General features: G+C 52.4%; 1 protein-coding gene across 2 annotated transcripts in view; it reads left to right on the top strand.

Annotated features, from left to right (window-relative positions):
• The first annotated feature begins 8,088 nt into the window (after nt 1–8,088).
• TENT4A (terminal nucleotidyltransferase 4A) overlaps nt 8,089–26,816 on the top strand; it is a 42,338-nt gene continuing 23,610 nt past the window's right edge. The window contains exon 1 of one of the 2 annotated variants that reach the window (XM_072958877.1): nt 8,089–8,880. In XM_072958877.1, coding sequence (XP_072814978.1) covers nt 8,168–8,880 — 713 coding nt within the window. In that variant the 5' untranslated portion in view covers nt 8,089–8,167. The remainder of the gene's footprint in view (nt 8,881–26,816) is intronic. The other variant, XM_072958876.1, reaches the window with a different exon arrangement.

The raw sequence follows: 26,816 nt of genomic DNA, 5'->3' as shown, positions 1-26,816 counted from the left end.
GCCTCCCTGTACAGAGTCATAGCTGATGAAATCCTCGGGCTGTGGCAGTGAGGTTTGGACCGGGCTGCCAATGACCTCAGTCGGAGACGGGGACAGAGCCCCAGGCGACTTCAGCTCCAGGGAGGTCTGAGAATCTGGTGTGTAACGTAAATACTCCTTAAGTGCTTCTTGCTGTAAAGACTCCTCCAGGGAGCAGGAGAAATAGCGAAGCAAAGGGGTCTCTACTAGGTAAGAATGAAATACTGAGAAATAAGAATTTTCCTGTTTCATGTTCAGGTTATTTTTTTACATCAAAGATTTACACACGTACGTATGTGCGTGTTTCTCCTGGAACTGACGCAGGGCCCACAGGAAGCCAGGCGGTACACGTGCAGTGTTCTGCGGTGCCTTTAAAACAGGCCCCTCGTCGTCCCTGCGAAGGCGAGGCTCTTGTGCCCTCCGCTGTGGCGTCCTGCCCCGGGCTCCTCGGTGGGAACCTGGAAGTTCTCTGGATCCGCCCTCTTCCCTTCCTCCACGTGGAATCAGTTACGGGGCCGCGATGATTTTACCTCTGAAACATTCTGTGGCAGACAGTGCTGTAGCTTTGCCAGACCCATTTCCTTTCTATTCTGGGCTCTCAGCTCGACTGCACTTTCTAGAATCCTTTGTATTAGGTGGGGCCACCGGCCTGTGGGCCCAGGGTGTGTCAGCCGCTCTGGGCTTGGTCCCCAGACCCCCTGCAGGACCCTCCAGCCTGCTCCTTCCCTCTCCTGCCAGCCCTCTACAGAGAACCAGCGCCCCCCGCCAGACCCGAGGCAACAGGGAGCGGCAGGACTCCTGGGGGAGAGAGCCTGCTTCCCGGAGGACCGCGTGAAGGCCCCTCCCTCCCCACACCCCGGCCCCAGCAGGCCCACGCCAGCCTGGGGTGTGAACAAGAGAAACTCACCACGTCCTGCCACGGAGATCGGCCACCAACCGCAGCTACAGCTACCTACCCTAACTTGTTTATCTTCTCCTAAATCTTCCTTCCCAAACCTAACCCTGTGCCCGTCACTGACTTTCTACTTCTCTCGACAGGCACGGCCTCCCAGCTTCTGCCCCTACCTTCAACCTTGTCCATCACAACGCCATCTCCTAAGGCAGAGTGAGCCTCTTCAAACACAATGCAGACCCTCTCACTTCTCCGTGTGAATCTTTTCATGGGGCCTCTGATTGCCTCCAAAGTGCTGCGGTGTGGGACGTGGTCTCCCCAGGCCTGGCTTGGGTCGACAGCACCAGCCTCACGTTAGCTTCCTGCGGACCCCACTGGGCTGGACACAGCGAGCCTGGCGATTCTGTCCTCAGGACTATTTCTCCCACCAGCCCTTCCGTCTGCCCGCCCTTTACCTCCCTGTTGGCTTACTTCTCTGCATTGGCTTTGGCAGCACCTCCTCCAGGCTCCCTTCTCCTGTGTCCCCCCAGGAGCCTGCACGCTGCCACACACATCACTGTTTTCTACCCCAAGAATACTTGGTTCGGCGACTGTGTTGGTTGTGTTGTGCACCTGACACACAGCAGGGGCTCAACAGCTAACCCCTGGCCCAACAATCACAAATGTCTCCCAAAACGAACCCTCCTATGCTGTTGGTGGGAATGTAAATTGGTGCAGCCACCACGGAGGGCAGTATGGAGTTTCCACAAAAAAGCTGAAAATAGAACTACCATGTGATCCAGCAATCCCACTCCTGAGCATACATCTGGAAAAGATGAAAACTCTAATTCTAAAAGATACTTGCACCCCAATGTTTATAGCAGCACTGTTAACAAGAGCCAAGACATGGAAGCAACCTAAGTGCCACCAACGGATGACTGGATAAAGAAGATGTAGTCTATATACACAATGAATACTACTCAGCCATAAACAAAGAATGAAATAATGCCATTTGTAGCAACATGGATGGGCCTAGAGATTATTATACTAAGTGAAATAAGTCAGACAGAAAAACAAATATCATATGGTATCACTTACATGTGGAATCTAAAAAAAAGGACACACATGAACTTATTTACAACACAGAAATAGACTCACAGGCATAGAAAACAAGCTATGGTTACCAAAGGGGAAAGAGCAGGGGTAGGGATAAACCAGTAGTCTGGGATTAACACATACACACGGCCATATACAAAAGAAATAAACAACAAGCACCCACTGCATAGCTCAGGGAGCTATGCTCAATATGCTGGAATAAACCATGATGGAAAAGAACATGAAGAAGAATATATATGTGTCTAACTGAATCACTATGCTGTGCACCTGAAACTAACACAACATTGTAAATCAACTATTCTTCAATAAAAATAAATAAATATATAAATTTAAAAAAATGTCTCCAGACATTGGTAAATGTCACCCAGAGACGTATCAGCCCCACTTGCTCTGGAGTCACGTGGGAAGGAACCATGTGCTAATCCCGGCAAGAAACCAGAGGGCATGTTGTCTTGGTGAGTGGGGTCAGCCCCGTCAGTGTTGACCTGAACCTGGATTTTACTAAAACAGGCTCTCAGAAGCAGACTTCAGGGGACCAGATTCAGAGGAGATGGGGGCTCACCCAGCACCCCTGCCTGCTTCTGCTTTCCTAACAGACTCCAGTCTTTTTCAACACAGCCATGTGCCCAGCACAAGCAATGCCTCACGGCTGGTCTAGATCTTTCTTCATCACTCCGTTCTCAACACCTCAGCTTTCTGACAGTTAGAGGCGGCCTTACAACCGGTTCTAGTCATGAGATTTAAGGGGAAATCTACTGTGAGGGTTGTTTTATTTTGTTTCATTTTTAGAAAGTTTTGCTTTTCGGATTAAAAGGGCCACAAGCAGCAGACACCTCCCTCCCCCACCTCCTCCGGCCTTGACTGTGGTCATGATGACTGGGGCCAGGGCAGCTGTGGAGCCAAGGCCGGGGAGTCACAGGCAGGTCAGCGCGGACATCCTGGGGTGCTGTACCACCACGCCACTCCTGACTTCTAATTATGGGAGAATAATAACTCTTTGCTTTTGTGAAGCCCCTGTAGCAGTTGAACAGTGTCTTCCCCCTACCCGCTTCCCAAGTTAATGTCCACCTAGAATCCCAGCACACGACCTTATTTGGAACTAGGATCTTTACAGATGAAATTAGTTAAGGATCTTGAGTTGAAATCATGTTCAATTTAGGGTGGGCTCTAAATCCAACGACTGGCGTCCTTCTAAGAAGAGAAGCCCACGGGAGACTCACAGGGAGCAGGTTACGTGAAGACAGAGGTAGAGATTGAAATAATGTGGCCACAAGCCAAGGGACATCAGGAGCCACCAGGAGCTGGAGGAGGCAGGGAGGACCCTCCCCTAGAGCCTTCAAAGGGAGCGCAGCCCTGCCGAGTCCCCAGTTTTGTGCTTTTGGCCTCCTCAGCTGAGAGTGAGTGGATTTCTGTTGTTTTAAACCCCCAGGTTTGTGATCATTTGTTACAGGCAGACCCAGGAAACAAATACAGCCACTGTCAGTGAAGTTTTCTGTTGCTTTAGATGAAACTATTCTTACTGGATACACTAAGACGTGAATGGAGAACCAATTTAGAAACCACATGGGGTTTTATTTCAGAGGCCCCAAATTGGGAGGAAGTACATGCCTGATTGCTTTCTTTTCTTCTTTTTTAAAATTGAAGTATAGTGGATTTACAATGTTAATTTCTCACATACAGCATACTGACTCAGTTATACATAGATATAATCCTTTTCATATTCTTTTTCATTATAGGTTATTACAAGATATTGAATATAGTTCCCTGGGCTATTCAGTAGGACCTTGTTGTCTATCTATTTTATATATAGTAGTGTGTATTTGCAAATCCCAAACTCCCAATTTATCTCTCTACCCCCACCCCATTTTCCCCCAGTTGCTTGCTTTCTTGGAAGTCTGTTCAGCCACCCTGAGAATGAGCTGGGGCCAGCTTGATGGATAATGAGAAACACACGGGTCAGTTAACTCCGGTGTCCTAGTTGCCAGCCAGCCAACTGCCAGTCATATGAGTGTGGCCACCCTAGACCAGCCAGGCTTCAGCACACCTTCTAGTTGACTGGAGCGTCTAAGTGATCTGTAAGCCAATTTCAGCTGTGTCTGACCCAAATCAGCAGAACCACTCAGTTGATCCATAGACTTTTGAGCAATACAACACTTATTTTAAGCCACTGAGTTTGGGGGTGGTTTGTTACTTGTCAGCAGCTGACTAATACACACACACACCCCCCTGACTTTTGTCAGTTACTTATATCACCTGTTCAGCTCCTATGAGCAACTGAGTTTGGGAAGTTTGGATTAGGCAGAAGTTTCCAAACTTTACTGTGCTTAAGAATTGTCCAGGGAATTTATGTGATACATTGATTCCTGGGCTGCACTTCAAGAAGGTTTCAGTAGTTTGGATGAGCCCCAGATACCTGCATTTTAACCAGCATATCAGATTCTGGCACTGGTAGTCCATGAAACTCACTTTGGACACCATTTGTTCATGAGAACAAATCACTACAATCATAATGTAATCTCTACTATTATCTCTCCTCTAATATCAGGAGAGAGAAAAAGTAACTTTTGGCCAAAAAGGGAAAATGCTTGGCTTATCTGTGAAAATTGATGAGCAAAGAGAAAGACCTCCCCTGCCCAGAATCTCAGAGGCTGTATTGTTTTCTTGATTTACATACAGAAATACATCTCTTCTAATTTACATAAAAAGATTTATGATCAAATCCATAAATAATAAAATTCAGATATAATTACAAGAAGTTGAGTGATGACTGATGAATCAAACTAAGGGGGATGAACCAGAGGAAACAGCAAAGACGGAGCAGGAGGCCATGGTGAGGGGCTGGGAGGGATGACTTAAAATGTTGAAACAAGTAAACAATGACAACCTGTGTAGCAGATCCTGGAAGCCAGGTAAGGAGACTGCCTGCTTTCATTCCCAGTGGGTTGGTGAGTCCCCCACTGGTCATCCCACCGATGTTCACTGAGGACCTATCATGTGCCAAACATGGTCCCTGAGCTGGCCCACAGGAGGGAACAGGACAGATAAAGATTCCTCTCCTTGTGGCGCTTACATTCTAATGGGGTGAGGGGACACAGATGAAAAAACAAGGTAAATAAAATTTACATTAGATGGTATAGTGGGTTGAATTGTGTCCCCCCAAAAGATATGTCCAAGTCCTAACCCTGGGTACCAGTACATTGTAACCTTACTTGGGAATAGGGTCTCCTCAGATGCAGTTAAGAGATCAACAGCATGAGCCCTCAACCAATAGAATTGGTGTCCTTAGAAGAAGAGACAGACACAGGGAGAACTCTAAGCAGTGATGCAGATGGAGATTGGAGCGACGCACCTAAAAGCCGAGGCACACCAGGAATCGCTGGCAACCCCAGAAGAGTAAGGCTCCCTCCTAGAGCCCTTAGAGAAAACATGGCCCGGGCAACACCTTGATTTCAGACGCTAAGCCTCCAGGACCTCGAGAGAATGAATTTCTGTTGTTTTAAGCCACCTTGTTTGTGGAATTTTGTTATGTGTCCCTAGGAAAGTGATGGAGATAAATGCTAAGCAAAATAAAGTAGCGAGTGTTGAGGGTTGGGTTTGTAGTTTAAACAGAGCCGGCTCGAAGTCCTGAGACCTGAGAGTGAGGAGGGACATCTCAGGGAAGAGCATCCCAGGCAGCTGGCACAGCAAGTACAAAGGCCCTGAGGTAGGGGTGTGCCTGCTGTGCTAGTGACTGGAGCAGGCTAGGTTAGGGGATCAGACCATGTAGGGACTTGCAGGTCATACTAAGGCTGAGAGATAAAGCAAGCCACCAGAGGGTTCTGAGCAGAAGAGTGGCATGATCTGATTAGAAAAAAAAAAAGCTACACTTTCCTTTTTTTTGAAAGATCACTCAAGTGGCTGTGGGGAGACAATGTCAAAGGTGGAAAGAATGGAATGTGGGGATCAGCTAGAAGGCACTGTTTAAAATAGGCCAAAAATGTTGGTGGCTTGAAGGGGGTGTCAGTGGGGGGTGTGGTTAACAACGGGGTGGCTATAGAGTTTTGGCTGTTTCTGGCAGGTGGAAGCCAAGAGGATGCATTGGTTATGGAGAGAGAGCAACCTGGGATTACTTCTGGAATTTTGGCCTGAGTCACTGGAAGAAAGGAGGTCCGGAGTAATGACTTTTTGACTTGTTTCTGTGTGATTTTCTGTAGTTTATTTAGCTAGACGTGTTCTAATCCTAGATCAAAATTTCCACATGTGCAACATACAGGTACTGAAAAACGTCTAAATTGAAATATTCAGTTTTACCAAGTAACACCATTTAGCCAAAAACCTTAGAATGCAATACACTGACTTCATGTCGGTACCATGTTTGATATGCCAAGCACTTAGCAGTGTCTACTCATCTGTGATACAGATGAGGAAGAGACCATTTAAAACACGCCCCTTTACGATGTTTAAATGGAAAGGCGCCCAGGCGCTGTGGGAGCAGGGCCCTGGCTCGGCTTCTTGCCTGGCCCGGGGAAACATTCCAGGGGCTCGGACCAGGACGGGTGGGGCAGCAGTGTCCGGCACGCAGTCTAGGCTCCCATGGCACAGACAGATTTGCTTTGGACTTCACAGAATGTGTGGTTAACATTGCATTCCAAACAGTGCCACTGACAAACCCTGCTCAGAGCATTCTCTGGACACAGGGACCTCAGAGGGCAGACAGCAGAGCAATTCACTAATGAATCCTGCGGACCCCGTGCCAGCTTGAATAATCCAGGCCACGCGGCCCCACACCCAAGCACACGGGCTGTTTCTCTGATGGGGAGCACTGCCAAGCGTGCCTGGGGAAATCGCACCAGTAAGCTAAGCTGTAAGCTTCAACTTCATTTTCTGCATAGAAAATCATTTTTTAAAGAACACATAAAAGCCTGTGAAGAGACAGGCAGAAAAGGGTTCTGCCAGGCCACCCCCCCCCCGGGTCCCAACTCCAGGCGGCCTGCTCCCCCAGGACGCCGGCGAGCACGTGGGCAGGCACGGACACCAGCAGCCACAGCGTGACCCAGCTGCTCGCAGGATCCGGACGGACCAGAGGGAGCTTGGGGCATTTTCGTCCTTTCCCTGGAGCAGCGACGGGGCCGCGGCGGGGCTGGCCCGGCCCTGACATAGGGCTGGCCGGTCTGCGGACAGAGGGCGCGCCCCCGCCGACTTGCACGGAAACTTCCACCGGCGGCGCCGGCCTCGCGCCCCTGCGCATGCGCAGCGCGGCGGGTGTACCTCCCCTCAACCCGGCCCCAGCGCGCATGTCTCCACGCCTCTACTGCGCGCCGCGGTAGGAGGTGTGGCTGGTGGACGCAGCCGGACCCAGGGCGGCGCGGCGTCTCGTGGCTTCTCCCTGTCCCACCGCAGCCGGGTCTGGTCTAGAAAGGCCCACGCCGCCACCGGTGTCCCGCTCCAGCCCCTCCCAGTCGCGTATCCTTCCGACGCGGTGTCCCCCGCCCTCGCCGAGAACCCCAGTACGCAGGCGCGGTAACCAAGGCGGCGGTGTCTAGTGAGGATTTGAAATCGGCCGCGCGTGCGCACTGGCGTCTCGGCCCCGGCACGGGAGGCCGCGCTTCCTCTCCACCCGCCCCCGCCCCCGCCCCGCTCCCTCCCCGCCCCTCATTGGAGCGGAGGCGGCGGCGCCCCCTCCTTCCCCCGCGCCCTGTCGCCGCCGAGCGTGTCTTTTCGCCGCCGCCGCCGCCGCTGCAGGAGCACGGAGCGAACGGCGCGAGCGTGACTGAGGGCCCGGCGCACGGCGGCGGCCCTCCCGCGGGTCCCGGGCCGCGCGGCGCCTGGGCCCGCCCCCTCCGCCCGGCCGCCCGCCCCCTCCGATGGCCTCTCCCGCCGGCCCGTGTGGAACGCCGCCGCCGCCGCGGCCCCCGCGCCCACCCCGCGCCGCGTGAAGGGAGCCCGACAGGCCCGAGCAGCCCGCCGCGGCCTGCCCGGGCCCCGCCAGGCCGCCGCGAGCCGGGACCCCGACGGGAGCCGCCGCCGCGAGCCGGCCCGAGCCGCGGCGCAGGCCCGCCCGCCCTTCCGCCAGCGGCCCGTCCGTCCGTCCGTCCGTGCGCGGCGCGGCCGGGGCTCGGGGCGCGGCGGGGGCGGGGCCGCGGCGGGGCGGGCGGGCGCGCGGGCCCGCGGGGCGGCGCGTGGATGGATCCGCGCGTGGCCTGGATCCAGCCCGAGCAGAAGGGGCCGGCCAATGCCCTGTGGATGCAGATCTGGGAGACCTCGCAGGGCGTGGGCCGCGGTGGCTCGGGCTTCGCGTCCTACTTCTGCCTCAACTCGCCCGCGCTGGACACGGCGGCCGCGGCGGGGGCGGCCGGGCTGGGTGGCGGCGGCCTGGCGGGGCCCGCGCTGCCCGCCGCGTCGCCCCCACCGCCCGCGCCCGGCCCTGCCGCGCTGCCCCCCGCGCTGCTGACGGCGCTCGGGCCCGCGGCCGAGGGCGCCCGGCGCCTGCACAAGTCGCCCTCGCTGTCGTCGTCGTCGTCGTCCTCGTCCAACGCCGAGTCGGGCACCGAGAGCCCGGGCTGCTCCTCGTCGTCCTCGAGCAGCGCCTCGCTGGGCCGGGCGGGCGGCGGCCGCGGCGGCGCGTTCTTCCATTTCGCAGACGGCCCTCCGAGCGCCCCCGGCGCGGTCAACGGGCACCCTGGGCCGCGGGGCCCCGCGCCCGCCGGCTCCCCGCCTCAGCACCAGTTCCACCCCGGCCGCCGGAAACGCGAGAACAAGGCCAGCACCTACGGCCTCAACTACCTGCTGTCCGGCAGCCGCGCGGCCGCGCTGAGCGGAGGGGGCGGCCCCGGGCCCCAGGCGCCGAGGCCCGGCACGCCGTGGAAGAGCCGCGCGTACAGCCCGGGCATCCAGGGGTGAGTGCGCGCGGCCCGGCGCGGGGATCTGGGGAGGGGAGGGGGCGGCCGGGGGCCCCAAGCCCCTCGTCCTGCGTGGGGACCTGGGCCCGGCGGGGCTTCGCGATTGGCCTCGGGGCTCCCCGGGCAGCGCCGCGGGCGCTTGGAGTCCCCATCCGGGCTCCCGTTTTTTTTCGAGTTTGGGTGTTGGAGGCCAAAGTCCGACTCTGCCATGAGGCTTTTAATTTATTTCTATTTATTTGAACTTTAAGCTTTTTTTTTTTATAAACGAGTAACGTGTCCAGATTCTAGAACTAACAGTTTGAGAAAGGGGCTGCTGAATCCGACTTGTGCAGATGTTTTTCTTATCTTCCCTTCAAACTGGAAAGGAGATCAGATACTTTCTCTCAACCCTCTCTCCTCGACAGGTTAGGGACCTTTTGTTAAAGTTGGGTGGAGATAGGTGTGGTAGATAGGTGTGGAGTTTTGTGTTAAGTTGCCGAGGGTTTTAGTATTGCTAGGAACGTGAATCAAGTTGAAGGTAAAATACTGGTTAAATGTAATTTTTTTCCCTCCCAGATAATCCGTTTAAAAGATGAGTAGGACTTTGGTAGCGTTACAATTTAACCGACAGCTAATTTAGAAGTGACTTTTTCAAGAGAGAGCTTGCCTGTTGTGGTTTAATTTTGTGCTGAAATCAACATAGCATGATCTTCAGGCTCCTTTTTTTTTTAACATTCTAATAGCATTTGAAGAAAATAAAAACGTTTGTAGCACATATTCTCTAGAAAGTGTCTAAAGGTATTTCCATATTAGCCTAGAGGGAGTTAGAAAGTCTGTTTAGGGTTAGTGCAATTACCGGCGGCAAGGACTGGTTTAAAAAAAAAAAAGATTGATACGTAGGGGTTGGAGCAGCCCCAGGTGAGGCTGCTCTGGTGTAAGTGCTATTTACCCAGCCTTTTTACTTTCCTGTGCTTTTCTGAGCACCTGGAAACAAGGTATAGGTACCTAGGTTTTATGTCAGTATTTTAGAACTTAAACTATAAAGTTTTCTTGCACAATTACATGCTGACTTAAAGGGCACCTAAGGATTTTCCATGGTGTTAGGGTTGTAAAACGTTAGAGCCTTATAAATCCTACAGTTGCTAGGTGTTGGGATTATTTCTTAAAGTAACTTTTTCTCTGATGGGTCTGTTTATTCTCATTTGAAGTATGCTGTAAAACGCTTAAATTGATACTGCTTTAAAATGTATATGATACACAGTAATATTGCATGTTCTGCAACATGTTTCACCTGGTGTGGGTTGGAAGTGTTACTTTCTTAAATTTTCAGAAGTCTGAGTATGCATTTCAGCCCTAAATAGGAACCCAGCTTCCCCTTCCCTCTCTCCCTTCGGTCTTACGTGTAGAACTTTCTGAGGAGAGATGGTGGGGTGCAGTGTCTTGATGTCTGGCGTCATTCCAGTTACATGACAGCCTGTAGGTTTCCAGGCTGTCATGTAACTGGAATCCACTTTGGGTCTCGGCACCAGGAAACTAGGAGGACACGTGGTCCTCATTTGCAGCACATCCTGGGGCCCAGACCGTCCGGACCCCCACTTCTTCCTTTTAGGAGCTCGTGCCAGTGGCAGCATGGTGCTCTGGTGTGAATTGTGCAGGATCTGGAAACTTTCCTTGCCCGTAAGTTTCTAGTAAATCTCAGTGCACTCAGTATGTATGTGGCTGCGGCTTTTCTTAATAAATGAGCCCACTACAAGCCAGGTGCTGGTCTGGGATCTGGGGGAGGGGTTGGCATGGGAGACATGCAGCCTTAGGACCCTGACTGGGAAACCTGTCCCTGGTCAGGGAATGCCCCGGCCCTGTGCACAGGATCACTGACTGTCCAGGTGTGCGGGTCTCACTCCCCTCACCCTCTTCTGGCTTCTGTGTCCAGTTTTTCATCAGATCCTGTTCAGTCTTTCTGGACCTCATCCTCCTCACCCTCACGGGGACTGTCGGCATCTCTAGTGAGGTTGCTCACATAACCCGAAGATGGTCATCTTTCGCATACTCTTGCCCCACTTTGGACCTTTCCCAGCCCTGCCAGTGGGGTGATCACCTGTGCCAGCAGGTTTGGTCAGTTCCCACACCCTTGGGACTCTGGGATGGCATCTCATTCATCCCCCTTAGTTTAGAGGCCAAAGCTTGACACTCTGTGTTTCTCCAGGGCACTGCCACTTGGGCCCCACCTGGGGACCTGCTCTCCCTCTCTATTGGGGTCTCACTGCTCCACTCCCTGCCAGCCTGTTAGAAGTCAGCTCCAAGGCCCTGTGATTTAGGGCCAAGAAGTGGACTCTTAAGCAGCCAGCAGTTCTGTGTTTCAGCCCACCTAAGTAGGGGCCACTGCAGTAACTAACACTCACGTTACTGCTCTTTTTGTCTCTTTGCGGGCTTGCCTCTGTGGGTAGCATGTACCGCATCCCCAGTACATCCCTGGGGCTGTCCACTTTCTGCTATCTCTGCCTAAAGAAGGAGTCTGCTGGGATTGGCTGCCATGTGCCTGGAAGGGCAGGTGCCCTCCGCTTGGTTCACTGCTCTGAATCCTAGCAGACTGCCGACTTGGAAGGGCAGAGGGGAGAAACAGTGAACCCGAGCAGTGGTCGAGCCTGTGAGCTTGTCTACGGTTGGAGGAGGGAGGCGAGCCTAATGATGGTTTAGAGGGGGTCCGCTGGGCTTATGGGAACTAACCTTTTGGTATGGAGAATTGGCTCTGCCTGGAGCTTGCTCCTGGGCGCAGGTTACCCAGAGTGATGAGGAAGGCCACCAGGAAGTCCTCCACTTGTGGCTTAGGATGAGGGAACCGAGGTGCGAGAGCCCCTAGCGCAGCCTGCGGAAACAGATCTTGTTGATGAGCAGTGTCTCAGCCCATGCAGCCTCAGGACAGGCGTTTCTGGAGAGACAGCATCTCAGCCCTCAAGGAGGGGTAAGCGGTTGCCAGTGTGGCAGGAGTTTGAGTGGCATCAGCTGAACGCAGCTGAGCCTTTGCTGGCTAGCCGGGGTGGCACCTGGCTCTTCTTTCCTGGGGAGGTTTCTGCCTTTGGAAACTGCCTGGTGGCTGCCTTGAGAGGTGGCCAACCTGCTTTCATCCTTGAGAAGGATGAAGGAAAAGCAGGTGAAAGCGGACTGAGACTAGAGCAAGAACCTTCGGAGTGGAGAGGGTTGCATGCTGCTTTGGGAGCTGCCGTGGGCTCTAGTTCTTAGTCCACTTTTGGGGTGAACTCTCAGGCTTTTGTTTTGGGAGCGGTGTGGGCAGTGTGAGATGTCCTCTCTGCCCAGGCTTCTGACCTGGAGATGGGGGGGGCTGGACAGGCTCGAGGGGCCTGTGCCTCCCAGCCTCGAGGGGCCTGTGCCTCCCAGCCTCTGGCTGCTGCCACTTTGACCTGCCCTCACCTCCTGGCCCTTGTCGCCCTGCCCTGGTCAGTCTAACACCTTTGGGACTCTTCTCAGTTTAAAGGCGAAGAACAGTCCTGCATAAGTGAGGGTAGGGACGTGGGCCTCAGATACTCCGCCACGTCCTTTCTGGTGCTGTAGTAGATCAGGTAGGTCCCTGGAAGAATGTACTCAAATGAGGAAGAACCCAGCACCTGGTGGACGCCTGTGAACCAGGCTTGTCCAGGCTTCAGTTTGGGCTTTGCCCTCTCAGGCCTGCCCGCCTGTGCAGAGTGACATGCAGTGTTCTCTCTGCAGATCCCTTGACGACATTCCATTTTTTAACACCTGTTTCTCCAAACAAAATTCACTTGGTCTGAAATCTGTGAGAAGTGGACAGATGTCGTTTGTAGGAATGGTCAGCCACGCCCGCAGGGTTCTTTCTGACTCCACATGTGTTCCGGTTCCCTCCTTTCTCCTGAGAGTCAGCGCCTGGAGAAGATTCAGGCTCCTTCCTCTCCCTCTCAGCTCCAAACTGACTTAGCATGAATGACCTCCTGGCATGTCCTTGGGGGCCCAGGTGAAGGCCATGGCTGTCATGACTCTTGTAGCCTTTGTCTTGTTCCAGTCTCGCCCTGTGACATCCTGGGATGTCTGGGAGACGTTATTGTGAGATCTGTCTTGGAAGGCGTTGGTGGCACACACGGGCCTTCTTTCCCGAGTGCGCACCCTCAGAGACCCCGGGGGTGTGGGTTTGTAGAGGAAACAGCTGATTGCACTGTGCATGGATTTGCTGCTGCGCTGACTGTGACCAGCTCCCACTCCCACTCCTCCCGCTTAATAGTAGCATCGCAGTTCCCGCCCGTCGCACCACAGCCACTCTCTCTACAAGGTGAAATTGAAAATCTGGTGCAAGATGCTGGCTGTGACAAAGTTGGGATAAGTGATGCCTGGTCACCAGTAAAGGAGGACGGGAAACGTTAGGACAACACTTGGGGACGAGGCTGCCGTGGAGGAGGAGGGGGAAGAGAGGACAGGACAGGCTCTGGAAGTGGAGGGTCAGAGTTTTCAGTAGGCTGGCAGATGCTGGGGGCTTTGAAAGAATGGGCCCCTCAAATGATTTTTGCAAAAAATGGCCTCCTTAATGCTTTTGGTGTGGAGGTCAGGGCTGGGTAAAAGCAGCCCCTCTGCCGCTGTGAGCTCACGACCAAAAAGCAGTGCCAAGGCCGTGCCGTTTGCTGCTGCTTAGGAGTAACATAGGGTTGTGATTTAATACTTTTAAGAGCAATTTTTAAGGGAATGTTTTAAAGTAAAATTTTTCATAATTTTAAGATTTGTTTCTCAAGGTAAAATCTCAGGCCTTCTTTTGGTCACTATTTAATGTGAAATTTTGGTTCCATTTTAAACGCACTCATGTAAACGGAAGGGAGATAACAGTTTTCTTGAAACTGAGACTTTGTGCCTTGGTGAGGTCATCACGGTTTAGGATTTGATTTTTTGGTTGTGGAGTAAAAGAGGGTTGTAGAGAACAAACAGAAACCTATGATCTTGACTTTGATGACACAGCCAGAACGTAGGCTAACGGGAGAGGAGTGACTGGGTCATACTACCTAGGTTCGTGGGAGATTGCCACCTGGAAATCGCCACAGTGTCAGGCAGAAGCGGCCCCTGGCCAGTGGCTGTGGAGAGGCCCGTCTGGAAGACTCTGGTCAGCTTGTCAGGGTCCCTCTTGGAAAGCGGCTGAGTGAGTGCGGCCCCTGAGGACAGGCAGACAGCTGGTCTTGTGCTCGGGGCAGATGCCCGCGCCGCGAGTGGGCCTCCCAGCGAGGGGGTCGGGGGCGTCTCCCGGACAGCCTGGGATTCGCACTTCAAGTTAAATGTCTCACTCTAAGGCCTCCCGGCTGCACTAGTTTGCCTCTGCTGTGCCACCAGTGTCTACAGATTCAGTGACTTTAGGACAGCACTGATGGATTGTCTCACAGTTTCTGTGGGTCGGAGGTCGGGGTGGGGCAGGGGTCTCTGCTCAGGCACCCACCAGGCTAAAGTCAGGCATTGGCCACTGTGTTTTCTGCTGGAGCTCAGGGTCCTCTTGTGAGGACGCTCTTGTTACTGGCATAATGCAGCTCCACGTGGTTTTAGGATTGAGGTCCCTGATTTCTTGTTGGCAGCCAGCTGGGGCCTCTCTCAGTTCCTTAAAGCCACCTGCATCCCTTGGCTCGAGAACCTTCCATCCTCAAAGCGGCAACAGCGCTTTGAACCTCTCTGTCTCTGCCAGCTGGAGGAAGCCTGCCGTAAGGGCTCGCGTAGTTGGGTCAGGCGCGCCTGGTTGGCTGCGTTAAGGGCGCGCAGTGATACAGCACGATCCTCAGGACTGGCGATGATTTCATTGTGGCCACAGATTCTGGGGATCAGGGTATGGAATCTTCTGGAGGCTGCTGGCCGCACATGCAGGTGTCCTCCTGTAGGTAGACTTCCCTGCTGTGGGAAGCAGATACTGAGGAGGTTGTGGGTTTTTCCCCCCAACACTTCTTTCTTTTGACTGGACTCCAGCCCATCACGATGTCTCTTGCAGATAGCTGGTTCTGTCTGTCCCCCGGCTGTGTCATCACCATTGAACTCAGGGTGACCAGAGTGATCATGACCATGAGTGCCTTTCTGTGCCTCTCTCATGTGAGCTGTTCTTAAAACATGCCATCTGAGAAAAGTTCCCATGAAAGGCACGTGAGTGAGTATATGAAGATTACGGTGGTCTAATAGTCCTGTTCGTGAGGGGTCTTGCCTTGGCCTGCTTAGGGAAGGTGCCGTTTCTGTGCTGTGGGAGGCTGGTTGGTGACTCACCCAGGTTGCTTCTGGAGTCCAAACATGTGGGCACACAACAGTTCATCCTGGCTTTGCAAAAGGCCCCACCCCGCTGTCCTCAGCCCAGGTTGATGGGAGTGGCATCTTGCCCAGAACCCCCGCTTCAGAGCCCCATCCCTGCCTGTGCAGTTAAACTGCTGCTCTTAAGAACGGATCACTGCTCTCTGGTGTCTGTTCGGGGAAGGCAGGGCCACGTCCTAGCCTGTGTTCCCAGTGCCGAGCCGGTACTGGCGGGCGAGAGTAAGTGTGAGAGAGAGAGAGAGAGAGAGAGAGAGAGGATGGATCTGCCAGCTTCGAGGAGCAGGGGAGGTGTGGCAAGTCTACAGCGTTCAAATAAACCAAATGCTAAAAATACCTTTTGCTGTTTGTCTTAGAATTTCTAAAGATTTGATTGCCGACTCTGAAGTTTTTCAAATGTAGAATAAAGTAAAATCTACTGCAGTGTATCTGCCTGCCTTCCTGAAGAGTGTGGTTAAATCGGTTTTGTATAATACAGAATGTAAAAGCAGAAGACGTTCAGAAAAATTCTAAACATTGTTTGAAAGGCATCTCCATATAGTTTTAACTGGCCTTTTTTTTTTAAAAAAAATTAATACCTAATGTGAAAAGTTAGAAAACTTGGTAATTGGAGAGTGTCCTGTGAGCTGGTCACGCCTGTCCTGGCCTTTGGAGGCCTGTGTTCCCTTTGCTGGCCGCGAGGAGGGGGCAGAGGCTGGACCCCGCCCTGGCCTGGGCGCCTCCGGGCAGAAGCTTTTCCTTCTCCACATCCTCGCAGCTCTGAGGTTCCCTTTGGCAGGGAGTGGCTTTGGTTATCAGCAACATGCCTTTTTATTGTGGGTTTGTACTCTTTTTAATTCCCAAATCAGCTGTTTTACACATTTAGCACTTAGGCGCTCTCTGTGGTTTAAGATCAGAATTAATTTCCTAAGTGGATAACATGGGGATGTAGGTGGTTTATATCCATGTCTGAAGAGACTTCAGGTGATCCTCACATTTCCAGAATCCTGGAAAAGTGAAGGAATGGCTGGGATGCAGGAGTTAAAGGGAAATGAAGAGTCAAATTATTTGTGTTTTTTTGCTTTTTACCGCTTGAATCCGCTTCCCAGCATCTAGAGGCATGTACGTGGCCTTGAGCTTGCTTGGTTAGTTCCCGGCTCTGGATTTGGCTGATTTCATTGTGGATTCTGACTTGTGAGCCTCAGTTTCCAGACCTGTGAAGTGGGCCTGTGTCCACCCCCCAGGGGGTATGGAGATGTGGACCCCGTATGAGTTGCCGTGTGTGGGGTTAGAAAGGCTGCTCCTTTCCTTTTCTCTTCTCTGATGAAATCGAAACCAAAAATTAAATAGTTCTTATTGCCAGCTGGACACAGACGACTTTCTCAGGCCAAAACTTTTCTCTTGGAGAGACTGCTGGAGACTAATTCAGAGAAGCGATGGGCACGGCTGGAAACACACCTGATGCTCTGGAAATTCTTTCTCCCTTTGAGCCAAGACATACGTTTCTACTTTTTAAGGCTTAAACAATGCCTGAGTCGTGTGTTCTCTAGGTTTTAAGCAAGACTTTTGTCTTCACACAGCTCTCGGGGTTCTCCTGCTGTATTTTATCAGCGGTGCGGGCTCTGCCCTGTGTAACTTGCCTAAAGCTCTTTGGGGTTCTGGTTTTGCTCTGTGCACAGGGTCGGGGAGTGGGTGTCATGTTAACTCTGTGCTCTTTGCAGCTTCTAGCACACGTTCTGTATACAGTGCAGAAAATGGAAGGCCAGGGCCTGGGGACGTCAGGCCTAGAGCAGTGCCGTCTGGTCCACGTGCCGTGAGGACGGAGGGATTCTGGCTCTGTGCTGTTCCGTGCAGTAGCCGCCAGCCATGCGTGGCCCCTGAGCACTTACCATGAGACTGATGCGACTGAGGACCTGGATTTCAGTTGTATTTAATTTTAGTTCAGATTCAAATGTTCTTGTGTTTGGTCAGCTCTGAACAGCAGTAACTTTCGAAACATAGTGTTTGATTCAGTAACTGCTGCCCACATTTATCCAAAATCAAACAACAGCAGAAGCTGTGTTACTCAGCAAGTTACCCCTGGAAAGCTCTAGAAATTATGTTTTTGAGTTTCCAGTGTAAACTCCTTTTCCAAGGGCTGCTGTTTCAGGAACACACAAAGTGTGAAATGGGTTCCTAGCAGAGAACACCGCGGAGCAGTCTTGACGGCTGGGGCGTTGGGTCCAGCAGGCCGTCTGCACATGGGGCTGGTGACAGAATCCAGTCTCTTCCTGCTGGGCAGTCTCCTGGGTTAGCAGCAGCCATTCGGGCCCACGATGTGGGCCTCGGCTCCCTGCCCGAGTTTCCTCCCTCAGTTCTCAGAGGAGGCCCGTGAAATGGGTAATATTACGCCTGGCCTGCAGACAAAACCAAAGCCTGGACAGGCTAATGTGATCTGGCCAAAGATGCTGCACTTGGAAATGTCAGACTAGCTCTGACATTGGGGAATTGCAGACAGAGGTAAATGAAGAAGACGTCCCCAGGACACGGGCCTGACATGGTTTGGTGTCTCTTTGAGGGCCATTTGCTGTTTTGCTTTCTTGAAGAGAAAGAGCAGACTGGGGGAGGAAGGGCCTAGGTCCTCCCCTGAGGACTTTGACTTGACAGCCTTGTGACCGATGACATACAAGGTGGGGGAGGGAGCACTGGGGAGGATCGGGACCAAGTTCACACTTTTCCCAGACACTCCAGACGGCCTGGGGGGAAGTCGTGGTGGAGGCAGCAGTACTCCTAGCATCTGGATAATTCTTAGAAGTCACAGCTTATGAAAAATGGAGCATTTGATGAACTGTTGACTGAGTTTCTCGAAGACAATTGAAAGACCAGAAAGCAGGACTAGCAAGTCCACTGGCGGTCTCCTTAGTGGCAGGCGGTGCCTTCGGCGCAGATCTGCATTCTCCCAGTGCTTCTTGACAGTAACTCAGTTTCAGGAGAAGTTAATGCAGTCGGTATATGAAGCATTTTGCCTCCGGTGCAACTGTAAACTAGAAGGACTGGAGCCTCAATGCCTGCCTACTTGTCAGAAAGCCCATGTGCTTCCCCACTGCCTCCCTGGGAAGGGAGTTGGTGCACCTGAATTAAGAGCCAGAAACAAGAACTTGGTGAATTGGCGGAGATGGGAGCCTTAGTGCAGCGCAATCATGAGTATTTTATTATTGGCATCTTTTCTGAATTTAGGCAAACAGATTAAAAAAATTGAAGTATATCTCTGAAATGATGACTGAACTAGAAAAGAGGATATGTTGAATGGCTTGTGAAGTAAAGAGAAATTCTCAAGTATTGTTGTAAGTTATCTCATGGAAAAAAGTGGGTGATGAATCTGTCTGAGGAGTTTGTGTCCCTCTCGAAGATTCACAGGAGACTAACTACAAGCCAGGAAGAGGGTCTGGCCGTGACCCAGTCATGCCGGAACCCTGATCTTGGACTTCTAGCTTCCGGAACTGTGAGAAGTAAATGTATTCTAGGCGTCCAGTCTGTGGTGTCCCGTTTCAGCAGCCCAAGCCGCCTAAGATTGCCCTTTATAACACTGTTTATGTTAGGAGGTGTCCTCTCACCTCCTGATGTGTGTTGTGTGGTTTGTCACCGTGAGTAAAGCCCCTGTATTTCATCCTGTAATTATAATCACTACCACTTACTGTGCTCTTAACTGAGTGCAGGCCCCATTCTGAGTCCTTTGTCTGGATTCATTAGAACCCCCTGACGACACCACGTGGGGACGGTGGGGGCGCCATCAGCATCTTCTTGTCTCACATGAGGAAACTGAGGGCCCAGAGCAGCTGATGGCCCCGCCAGGTTTTGTAACTGAAAGCAGCCGGGCGACTCTGACCACCTTGCGGTCCCGCCTCAGCCCAGGACTCCGCAGTTTGCGGTGGGTTCATCCTGGTTCTGTGTTTGCAGGCTTCGTGCTCACCTCCAGGGCTGTCACGGGGCCCTTCAGCTCTCCACGTGCTCAACGTGGTCATGTTTCTGCTGGACTTCGCTGAGGGCACATCTTCCCGGCAGAGGGTGTGGCACCGTCCTTTTCCTTCATGTGCTTTGCAGGGGCGGCTTTGCCCCCTCACGCCGGGCAGGTGGTGCTCCTCTGGCTCCGGGCTGCAGGTCGCAGGTCCCCGGGGTGCAGGCGGCCCTCAGGCGCACCCAGCAGGCCTGCACGGCCGAGCAGCGCCCCGTCTCTTGGCTGCGTGTGCTGAGCAGTCAGGTCCTTAAAGGAGCGCTGGCTGGGGCCGGTCCCCGCAGCCTGCCTTGCGCCGGACTCGCAGGTGTCCGCTGCGGAGCCTCGGTCTGCTCCCCGTCGTCTCTGCCTTTGGATGAGTCAGGTCCTTCCTGCCGCGTCTGTGTCAGCCCTGCGTCGGGTCTTCCTGGACCGCAGCCCCCTTTCGGCCCGCAGACCGGGCTCTGCCTTGTCTTTGGGGCTGGTCTTCTGTCAGTTCTTTGAGTTGTCCCTGATTCATCTTCCTGCTGGTGGGAGTCTTCCACCTTCTCCACTTGGATGGCGTGACTCACCCTCATTTTCCTCTCTGTCCATCTTCTGTAAAGGGCCTTTCTCAGGCTTCCCTGTCCCCGCCTGCTGCTCCCCACCCTCTCCTAGCCCCGTGTTTACTGGCATGTTCTTCCCAGGGTTTTCTGTGGCACAGGGCACTGTAGTGGGTTTTCCTCATCCCAGCCTGTGTCTCCTCCTGTCCTGGGGCGGTTGTCTTCATTGTGAACTGGGCTCGCCTCTTTTTTCTGCTGTGACTTGTTCCCAGGGTGGTCGTCCCTGCCCGGCAGACCTCCCGGCCGTCTCTGCTGATGCTGTGGGTGTGCTCTGACCGAGCCACCTCCTGGGAGCTTTCCCTTTCAGCCCAGGCTGCAGGTGGAGAGGGCACGTTGTGTCTTTGGCTGACCCGTCTGGGACCTGCTGGTCCTCCGGGTGGAGAGACTCTGAGGGTGAGTCAGTGGGCCTTTTGTGGGGACCTGGAGTTAGTTCAGCCTGCTCAAGGCTCAGCTCTTCTGATCCAGTCCTTTAATGCCATTGGGTTTCCTCAAAAGCCTGGTGATCATTTGCTCTAAAGTCGGCCCAACAGAGGACAGACGACCCTCACTGCTGATGTCACAGACTCGAGCTCCCCCTGTTCTCCAGGCCATGCTGGCTTGCTCTCAGTTCCTCCAGTCTCCAGGGTCGTCTCCCGATCTTTGCACATCTGGTTCCTTCTTGCCCCTCTGTCTTGGCTCTAGTAGCAGCTCTTGGGAGGCCATTCCCAGCCACCCAACACAAAGTCACCATGAAGATGGTCCTGGCCACCATTTGGAATCTCTGCAGTGTGTGCTCTACATTGGGTTTAGTCTCGTGTTTCACTTTACTGCTTTCTCCATGCCCCCCAACCCAACTCAGCCAGCATGAAGGGCTGACTTACTTCGTCTTGCTCAGTCTAGCCCAGGCCAGAGCCTTGCCTGCTGCGCCGTTGGTTGGCGGTGAGTCACTGCAGAATGATGACTCGAATCTGCTTTCTCTGCTTCAATATATAGACTTAAACCTTTGGGTCCATTAAATTCTATGCGTTGCCCTTCCTCCTTCCCTCCCTGTGTATTTTTGGTACTTTTCCAGCACTGTTGTATTTTCCTTTATCTTAGGTTTTTTTTTTTTTTTTGGTCACCTTGGTGGGGCCCTGGGAATTTCCTACCTCCTGGAGCCAGATCCCGGAGCCCCTCTCCCTCCTGAGACTGGAGGGGCTGGACGTGTCTGGTTCATGCCGAGCAACATCCATACAACTGAGTTATTTCTTCCTTTAAACTGGACGGAGACATTCCTGCTGATTGAATGAGAAGTAAACATTTGATAATTAAAAGTTACATTGGTTTTTATTCTTCAGATGTTACAAATCAAACTTTGCTTTGATAGATGTGCGCATATTGGCTACAAGGAAGTTAAGTGTGCTTTGGTTACAGTAGACTCCCCACCCATATAGGCTGACGCCCTGGCGTGTGGGGTAGACCTGGCTCTCAGGTGGCCACAGCACACTGGTACCCGGTGGGTGATGAGTACCCGCTGTGGTCATGTGCCCACGGAACTAGACACGGGGTCACTGAGTGCTTTTCCCATTTGGTGACGTGGAAGGTGATTGGCACGTCCTCGGTCAGGTGCATTACGTGGGCTTTCCTGCCCTGAGGGTCTCTAGGACAACTTGTCCCACCAGGACAGCGTCTCTAGGGAGAAGCTGTGCATGTCTAATGTTGCTACTGAATGGCCAAGGCCAGGCAAGGAGCACCTAAGGCGGTGGAGGTGGCGCTGAGGTCCCAGAGGTCAGCAGGCAGCAAACGGAGAGGGGCAGGGATGGGAAGTCGAGGCTCCCGGGAGTGCTTTGAGTGTGAGCAGAGACACACTGTAGTGGTCCATGCCAGGGAGTTTCACGCCAGACGGGAGGCTCTAGCTGGCTGTGTAACCTCCCAGGCATCTGTGGAACAGGGAGGTGATGGTGGTTACCAGGATCGTACTCAGGGAAGCGCATCATGCGGTGGCTGGGCAGGGCCGGCAGTGGTACACGTCAGCTCCTTACTGTCATAATGAGAATGGTGGTATGACAGTGTCAGTAATTAATGTTAACAGTTTCTTTTTAAGTCTGAGTATAGTCTCAGACTCCTCAACACAGCCCTCTGGCAGCAGTGGCTTTGGTGGGAGCTGGGACAGTGGAGAAGGCCTGTTAGCTGGACCTAGTGTGGTCCGTCTGGAGAGAGTGGGGGTACTTGAACACCCCCTTCCTCGCAGGTCGCCCCTAGGTTCAATCATCCACATCTGTGGAGGTTCTCCTGGAATTGTGTGGTAGCTTTTTTAGGAGCCCTGTCTTTTGAGGGGATATATGCTAAACCAGTGACTTGGGGTGGCAGTAGAACCAGAACTTTGGAGCTGGAGAGGCCTTTAAGCCTTGCTCGACCTTGGAACTGAGCAGAGTCACAGGAGTAGTTCCCTGGACCCCAGGATGCCAGGCACAGGCCAAGCCAGAAGGGAAAGCCCACTTGAGTTTGGCCTGAATGTAAAGACCTAAGGTGACTGGAGTCGTAAGACTTAAGCACAGCGATATCTGCCCTTTGACCTTGGCAGTAAAGTCAGTGCCAGTAAAGCTGAAATGAAGCCACTTTTTTGGGACATGATTATAAGAGCAATAATGTACTTACTGAAAAAACTTGGGAAATAACAGAAAAGAAACTACCCATAATCTTCCTGTTGTTAAGCATGTTTCTATCTGTTATTATTATTTTTTTAAGTGACAGGTGTTTATTTTCTCACGGTTCTGGAGGCTGGAAGCCCACGCGCTTGTCTGCAGGGCTGCTTTCTTCTGAGGCCCCTCCTCAGCGCGCGGACGGCCACCCTCCTGCTGCCCTTCACAGGGTCGTCCCTCTGCTGCGCCTCTGCTGTCTGTGTTGTTTTTAATGCAGCTTTAAAGACGTCACATGTGTCATTTTTGTTTGTTTAAATCTATCTCCAGATAAGTGATTCTCCCTGCCTTAAAAAGCTCTTAAACAGTTTTTAAAGATGGTATTGATGTATGTTATTTCCTGAATAACTAGAGAGAGATTCACAGCTTTTCAGTTTTTATAAAGATTTCTGCACACGTGTTGGGTCACTTCCTGGGTGTGACTTCTCAGTTCTGTGACTGAACGTCAACTCTGAGAGCTGCGGCAACTCTGGAATGAGCCCCGGTGGCGTGACCTGGGGCCATCTACCACCTGTCTCGTGAGGAGCTGTCTGTCAAGTGGAGGCAGCGGACTTGCTGCAGAGACTAGTCGGGAGACTGACGAACAGGCTGGAATGTGGGTGTCGTGGAGCTTCCCGGGGCTCGTCGTCCAGACTCTCACCACGACTGCTTCCCGGAAGGTTATCCAGCTCACCTTCACATCGAGTGTAGGGGCCTCTGAAGAGGTAGCGAAGATACAGCTGTTTTCATCTCAAAATGATCGAGCTCCTGGGGCTGGAGAGCAGAGCCTGGGGACCCTGCTTTCAGACTTGGCCGCGCAGGTCCCTCTGAGCACCCTGGTCTGTGCTGTCGCTGCCCCACGAGGCCGGGTGGCCCAAGGCAGTCCACCTGGCTTGGGCCGGGTGCCTCCGGCCACTCCTTGCCCCAGCAGCCCTCCCGACTGTCAGCTTCTCCAGGGTGCGGTGTCCCACGTTGTGTTTTGGGTTCCTTAGGACACCAGTGTTAGGAGACTGAGGCTCACTGGCATTTTTGCCCGGTGATGGGTTGAGACCTTGCTAAGGGAGTGGGGCGCCTCCTGCTAGGTTGCTTTAGCTGGTACATGTGGCATGGGGTGGTTCTCAGGACTGTAACGCAAAATGGCATGGGAATAGTTCTGCGTAGTTCTAACCACCTGAATACCTGTTCGGTCAGTTTCTGAAATGCTGGGGTTGGCTTCATCCTAACCTGCGGGAAGCTCCCAGCTGCTTCACCAGAGTTTTCTCTAGAGAAGCCATATCAGCATGCCCTGTCTTCTGCAGTGGATTTAGAAGAAATGCATTAAATTAAATATCTTTGCCATGGCTTAATTGTAAGCTTCTGGTATCTGACCACTTGCTTTCTTTCCTGAAAGAGAAGATTGTTGTGGTTCTCGGGCCTCCATGTGACCCCAGGGCCTTTGCTTGGCGTTGGTAGTGGGCTTGGGTTTGGTCTGCCAGGGTGGAAGAGTGTCATTTCCCCTGACACACAGGGGCACCTCTGCATGCCATCCGTTTAGGCTCTTGGACATCTGCCTGCACTGTGTGACTGATCCCAGGAAGGGTCTAGGACTGGAGGGGAGAGAAAGCTTGCTTTTGCTGGGAGCTGAATTTGCGTGGGTCAGAGTTACCCTGTTGAAGATTCTTCAGCTGCAGAGCCCTCTGTCCTGGCTTTTTTGTTGGTCTGAGTTCTTTTAACCCTGGGCTGGTCTTGGCCTATCCTGGGAGTAGGGGGGCCTGCCCCAGGATGATCCAAATCACGTGATCACAAGCCCCGCCCAGCTCCCATGCCTCCTGTCACTCAGCTCTCAGGCTCTTCCCTTTGCAGCAGCTTCTCCCAGGGTCTCATGCTTCCATGAACATTTCAGAGCCCCACACAGCTTTCTTCAGAGCCGCTCTAGAGAAGGGACAGGTACACAGGTAGGTCTGCAGGAAGGGACAGAGGCTGAGGTGCAGGGCCTGAAGGGGGGCAGATGGGAGCATCAGCAACAAGAGGGGACACCTTGGAAACCACAGGCTTTCTACTGTGCAGTTTCAATTAGTTTCCTTATGCTTTTGAACTTAGATTAAAAGCAATTAACCTTTGAAGATTTGATTCAGGGTTTTCTAAAGAGTTGATACAGATATTAATTGGCTCGTAATAAAAATAAATAAAAATGACTTACAATTAGCTCACTAACTGTGTCAGTAAACAGCTGTTTTAAAAACACCCCCAAAACAAGCGATTCAGTCGTTTCCTCGGCTGTCTGCATGGGTCAGCACTCAGCAGCCCGTTCTTGTGGCGGTGGGGATGCAGATGCCAACTTGGACCCAGCCTGTGTGGCAGAGTGGGGTCTGAATCCACCGTCTCCACCATCTTGCTGTGGGGCATCAAAGCGTGCATGGAGATCAGCTCTAGGACTCTAGGAGTTAACTCCAAATACTTTCACCAAGCCATTGTTTTTGGCAAAAATGCGGACAGTGAACATTGTGGGCTGAGGGCAGGGAGCTCCAGTTTCTGAGAAACCACTGACTTTTTTAAGGCTTTTGAAGGTTTTATGAAGAGTTGGAGGGAGGGGGAGAGGGAGAGAGTAAGAGTAAATTAATAGTTGAAGACAGTTTCTGGTGTGTTTGCACAAGCATTTGGAGTTGACCAAGGTCATGCAAGTGTGAAAGGTAAAGGTAACCCCTGGTCAGCAGAAGGGTAGGACCCTGGGGTCAAGGACCGTGGGGACAGTGGTTGGGAAAGTCGGATGTGTTAACACTGTAGAGCACAGCGCTTATTTATGGGTTTGGGTGCTGATGCTTTTTGTAACCGAATCGGAGGAGGTTATGCTCATTCATCTGGTTTTTCTTTTCCCTTAAGAAAAAGGAATGAAATCTGCCCTCTGACCATTGCTCCCTCCTTAGAAAAAGCTGTGGGGATTTTAAATGTAGGGCAACAGGCATCCCTCTGCTTCCCCCTCGGAGACCAGCATCAACTGCTCGTCCTGTTCTCTTTGCCCCTTTTCTGTCCACACGGTTTTATTTAAATACATCTCATTGTCCTCGCTTCTGGTCCCTTGTTTTTTTTGTGTGTCTGTTACCTCCTGCAGCGCATCTGCCTGTCTTCCTCATTTGAGTACAAAGATGTCACCATTGGACAACTTGCAAATTGTGCTGGGCTGGGAATGGGAGAAGGAGCCGGCTTTGCCTGGGGCTGGACACTGAGGCTCCCAGGTCCAGGAGGCAGGGTAATGGAGGCAGGGCTGCTTCCCCGGGGCACCCCCTTCAGAACCAGCCAGCCCTGCCTGGCTTCGGTTCAGATTCTGACAGAGTTGGGAACCATGCCACCCTGCCAGCTCAGCTTCTAAAGACAAAAGCCGTCCTCCTGAAATGGGTCATCTGTTTTCATGAATAGCTTTATTAGCTATGAAGTTGCAGAGTTTGGTTCTCTAATTTAATAATCTGTCTTTCTCTCTTTAAAAAAGCTGAGTTGGATTTCATAAGTATTTACAGCCACCACATACCAGATACCAAGACAGACACTAAGCATGGCTGATCTTGATACTTGGTACTAAAAGCAGACGTTAACTTGGGAAAAGTGCTGACAATTGAGAAGTCGGTCATTACCTTTTAAGTGGGTTTGGACTCTTACAAGAGAGCGATCGTAAATTAGAAATGTCTCTTCTCATTTTTCGTGAACTTTATTTTTCATACTTAGATTAAAAGTGCACTACTTAATCATGCTTCAGACGTTTGTTCTCCAGAAGTTTCATGATTAAAACTAAAATTCACTGAAAATTCTAGTCTTACCATTTCTCTCTCTCTTAAAATAACCAAAAGTGCGTCAGTGCAGGGCTCTCTCCGTTGTGTTGTGTCAGTTTGAGATTCTTCCAGATTAAATATCCGAGTTACCCATATGGGCCAGCAGCCACGGCTAGTGTCTCAGAATTCCACTCCTCGGAGACAGGCATCAGGTGTGCTGTGTCCTACCTCCCGCTGCCTGCAGGGTTCCTTTTGTACACATGGCAGCAAACCAAACTGGCTTTCCCACCACGCCCCAGTGGGTGACACTCCTTAAGAAGAGGCTAAAGCCGCCACCACACAAGGCCAGAGCTCTGCTCCCTGCAAACATCATCCCTTGAGGCCCCGCCTGGTGTGGACACAGGGCCTCAGCTTAGGAGGAGGTCTGCGCTGTTCAGAGGTTTCTGGAGTTCATTTTCGGCCTCATGGCTGCAAAGTGACAGTGCAGGCCTCCCACCCCAGTGGGTGCTCCTTGTCACTCTTGCTCTCCTCAGGGTGCCTTGTGGTCAACTTCTAATTCCTGTATTTTTTGAATCTGAGGTGCCATTACGTGCAAAAACTCGACCCATCTGAAATCGTCTTTGTTGTGGGTCAGAAATACAAACTTCACATAGACAGGTTCCTATAGATCAGTTGAACTAAGGGGACACACTGTTATGCAATGTACCAGGAAGGAAGAAAAATGCCTAATTTTGAATTGGTTTGG

This window comes from Vicugna pacos, chromosome 3 (genome assembly GCF_048564905.1).
Source record: "Vicugna pacos chromosome 3, VicPac4, whole genome shotgun sequence".
NCBI classification, from domain to species: Eukaryota; Metazoa; Chordata; class Mammalia; order Artiodactyla; family Camelidae; genus Vicugna; species Vicugna pacos.
This window is presented reverse-complemented; position numbering and strand designations above follow the sequence as displayed.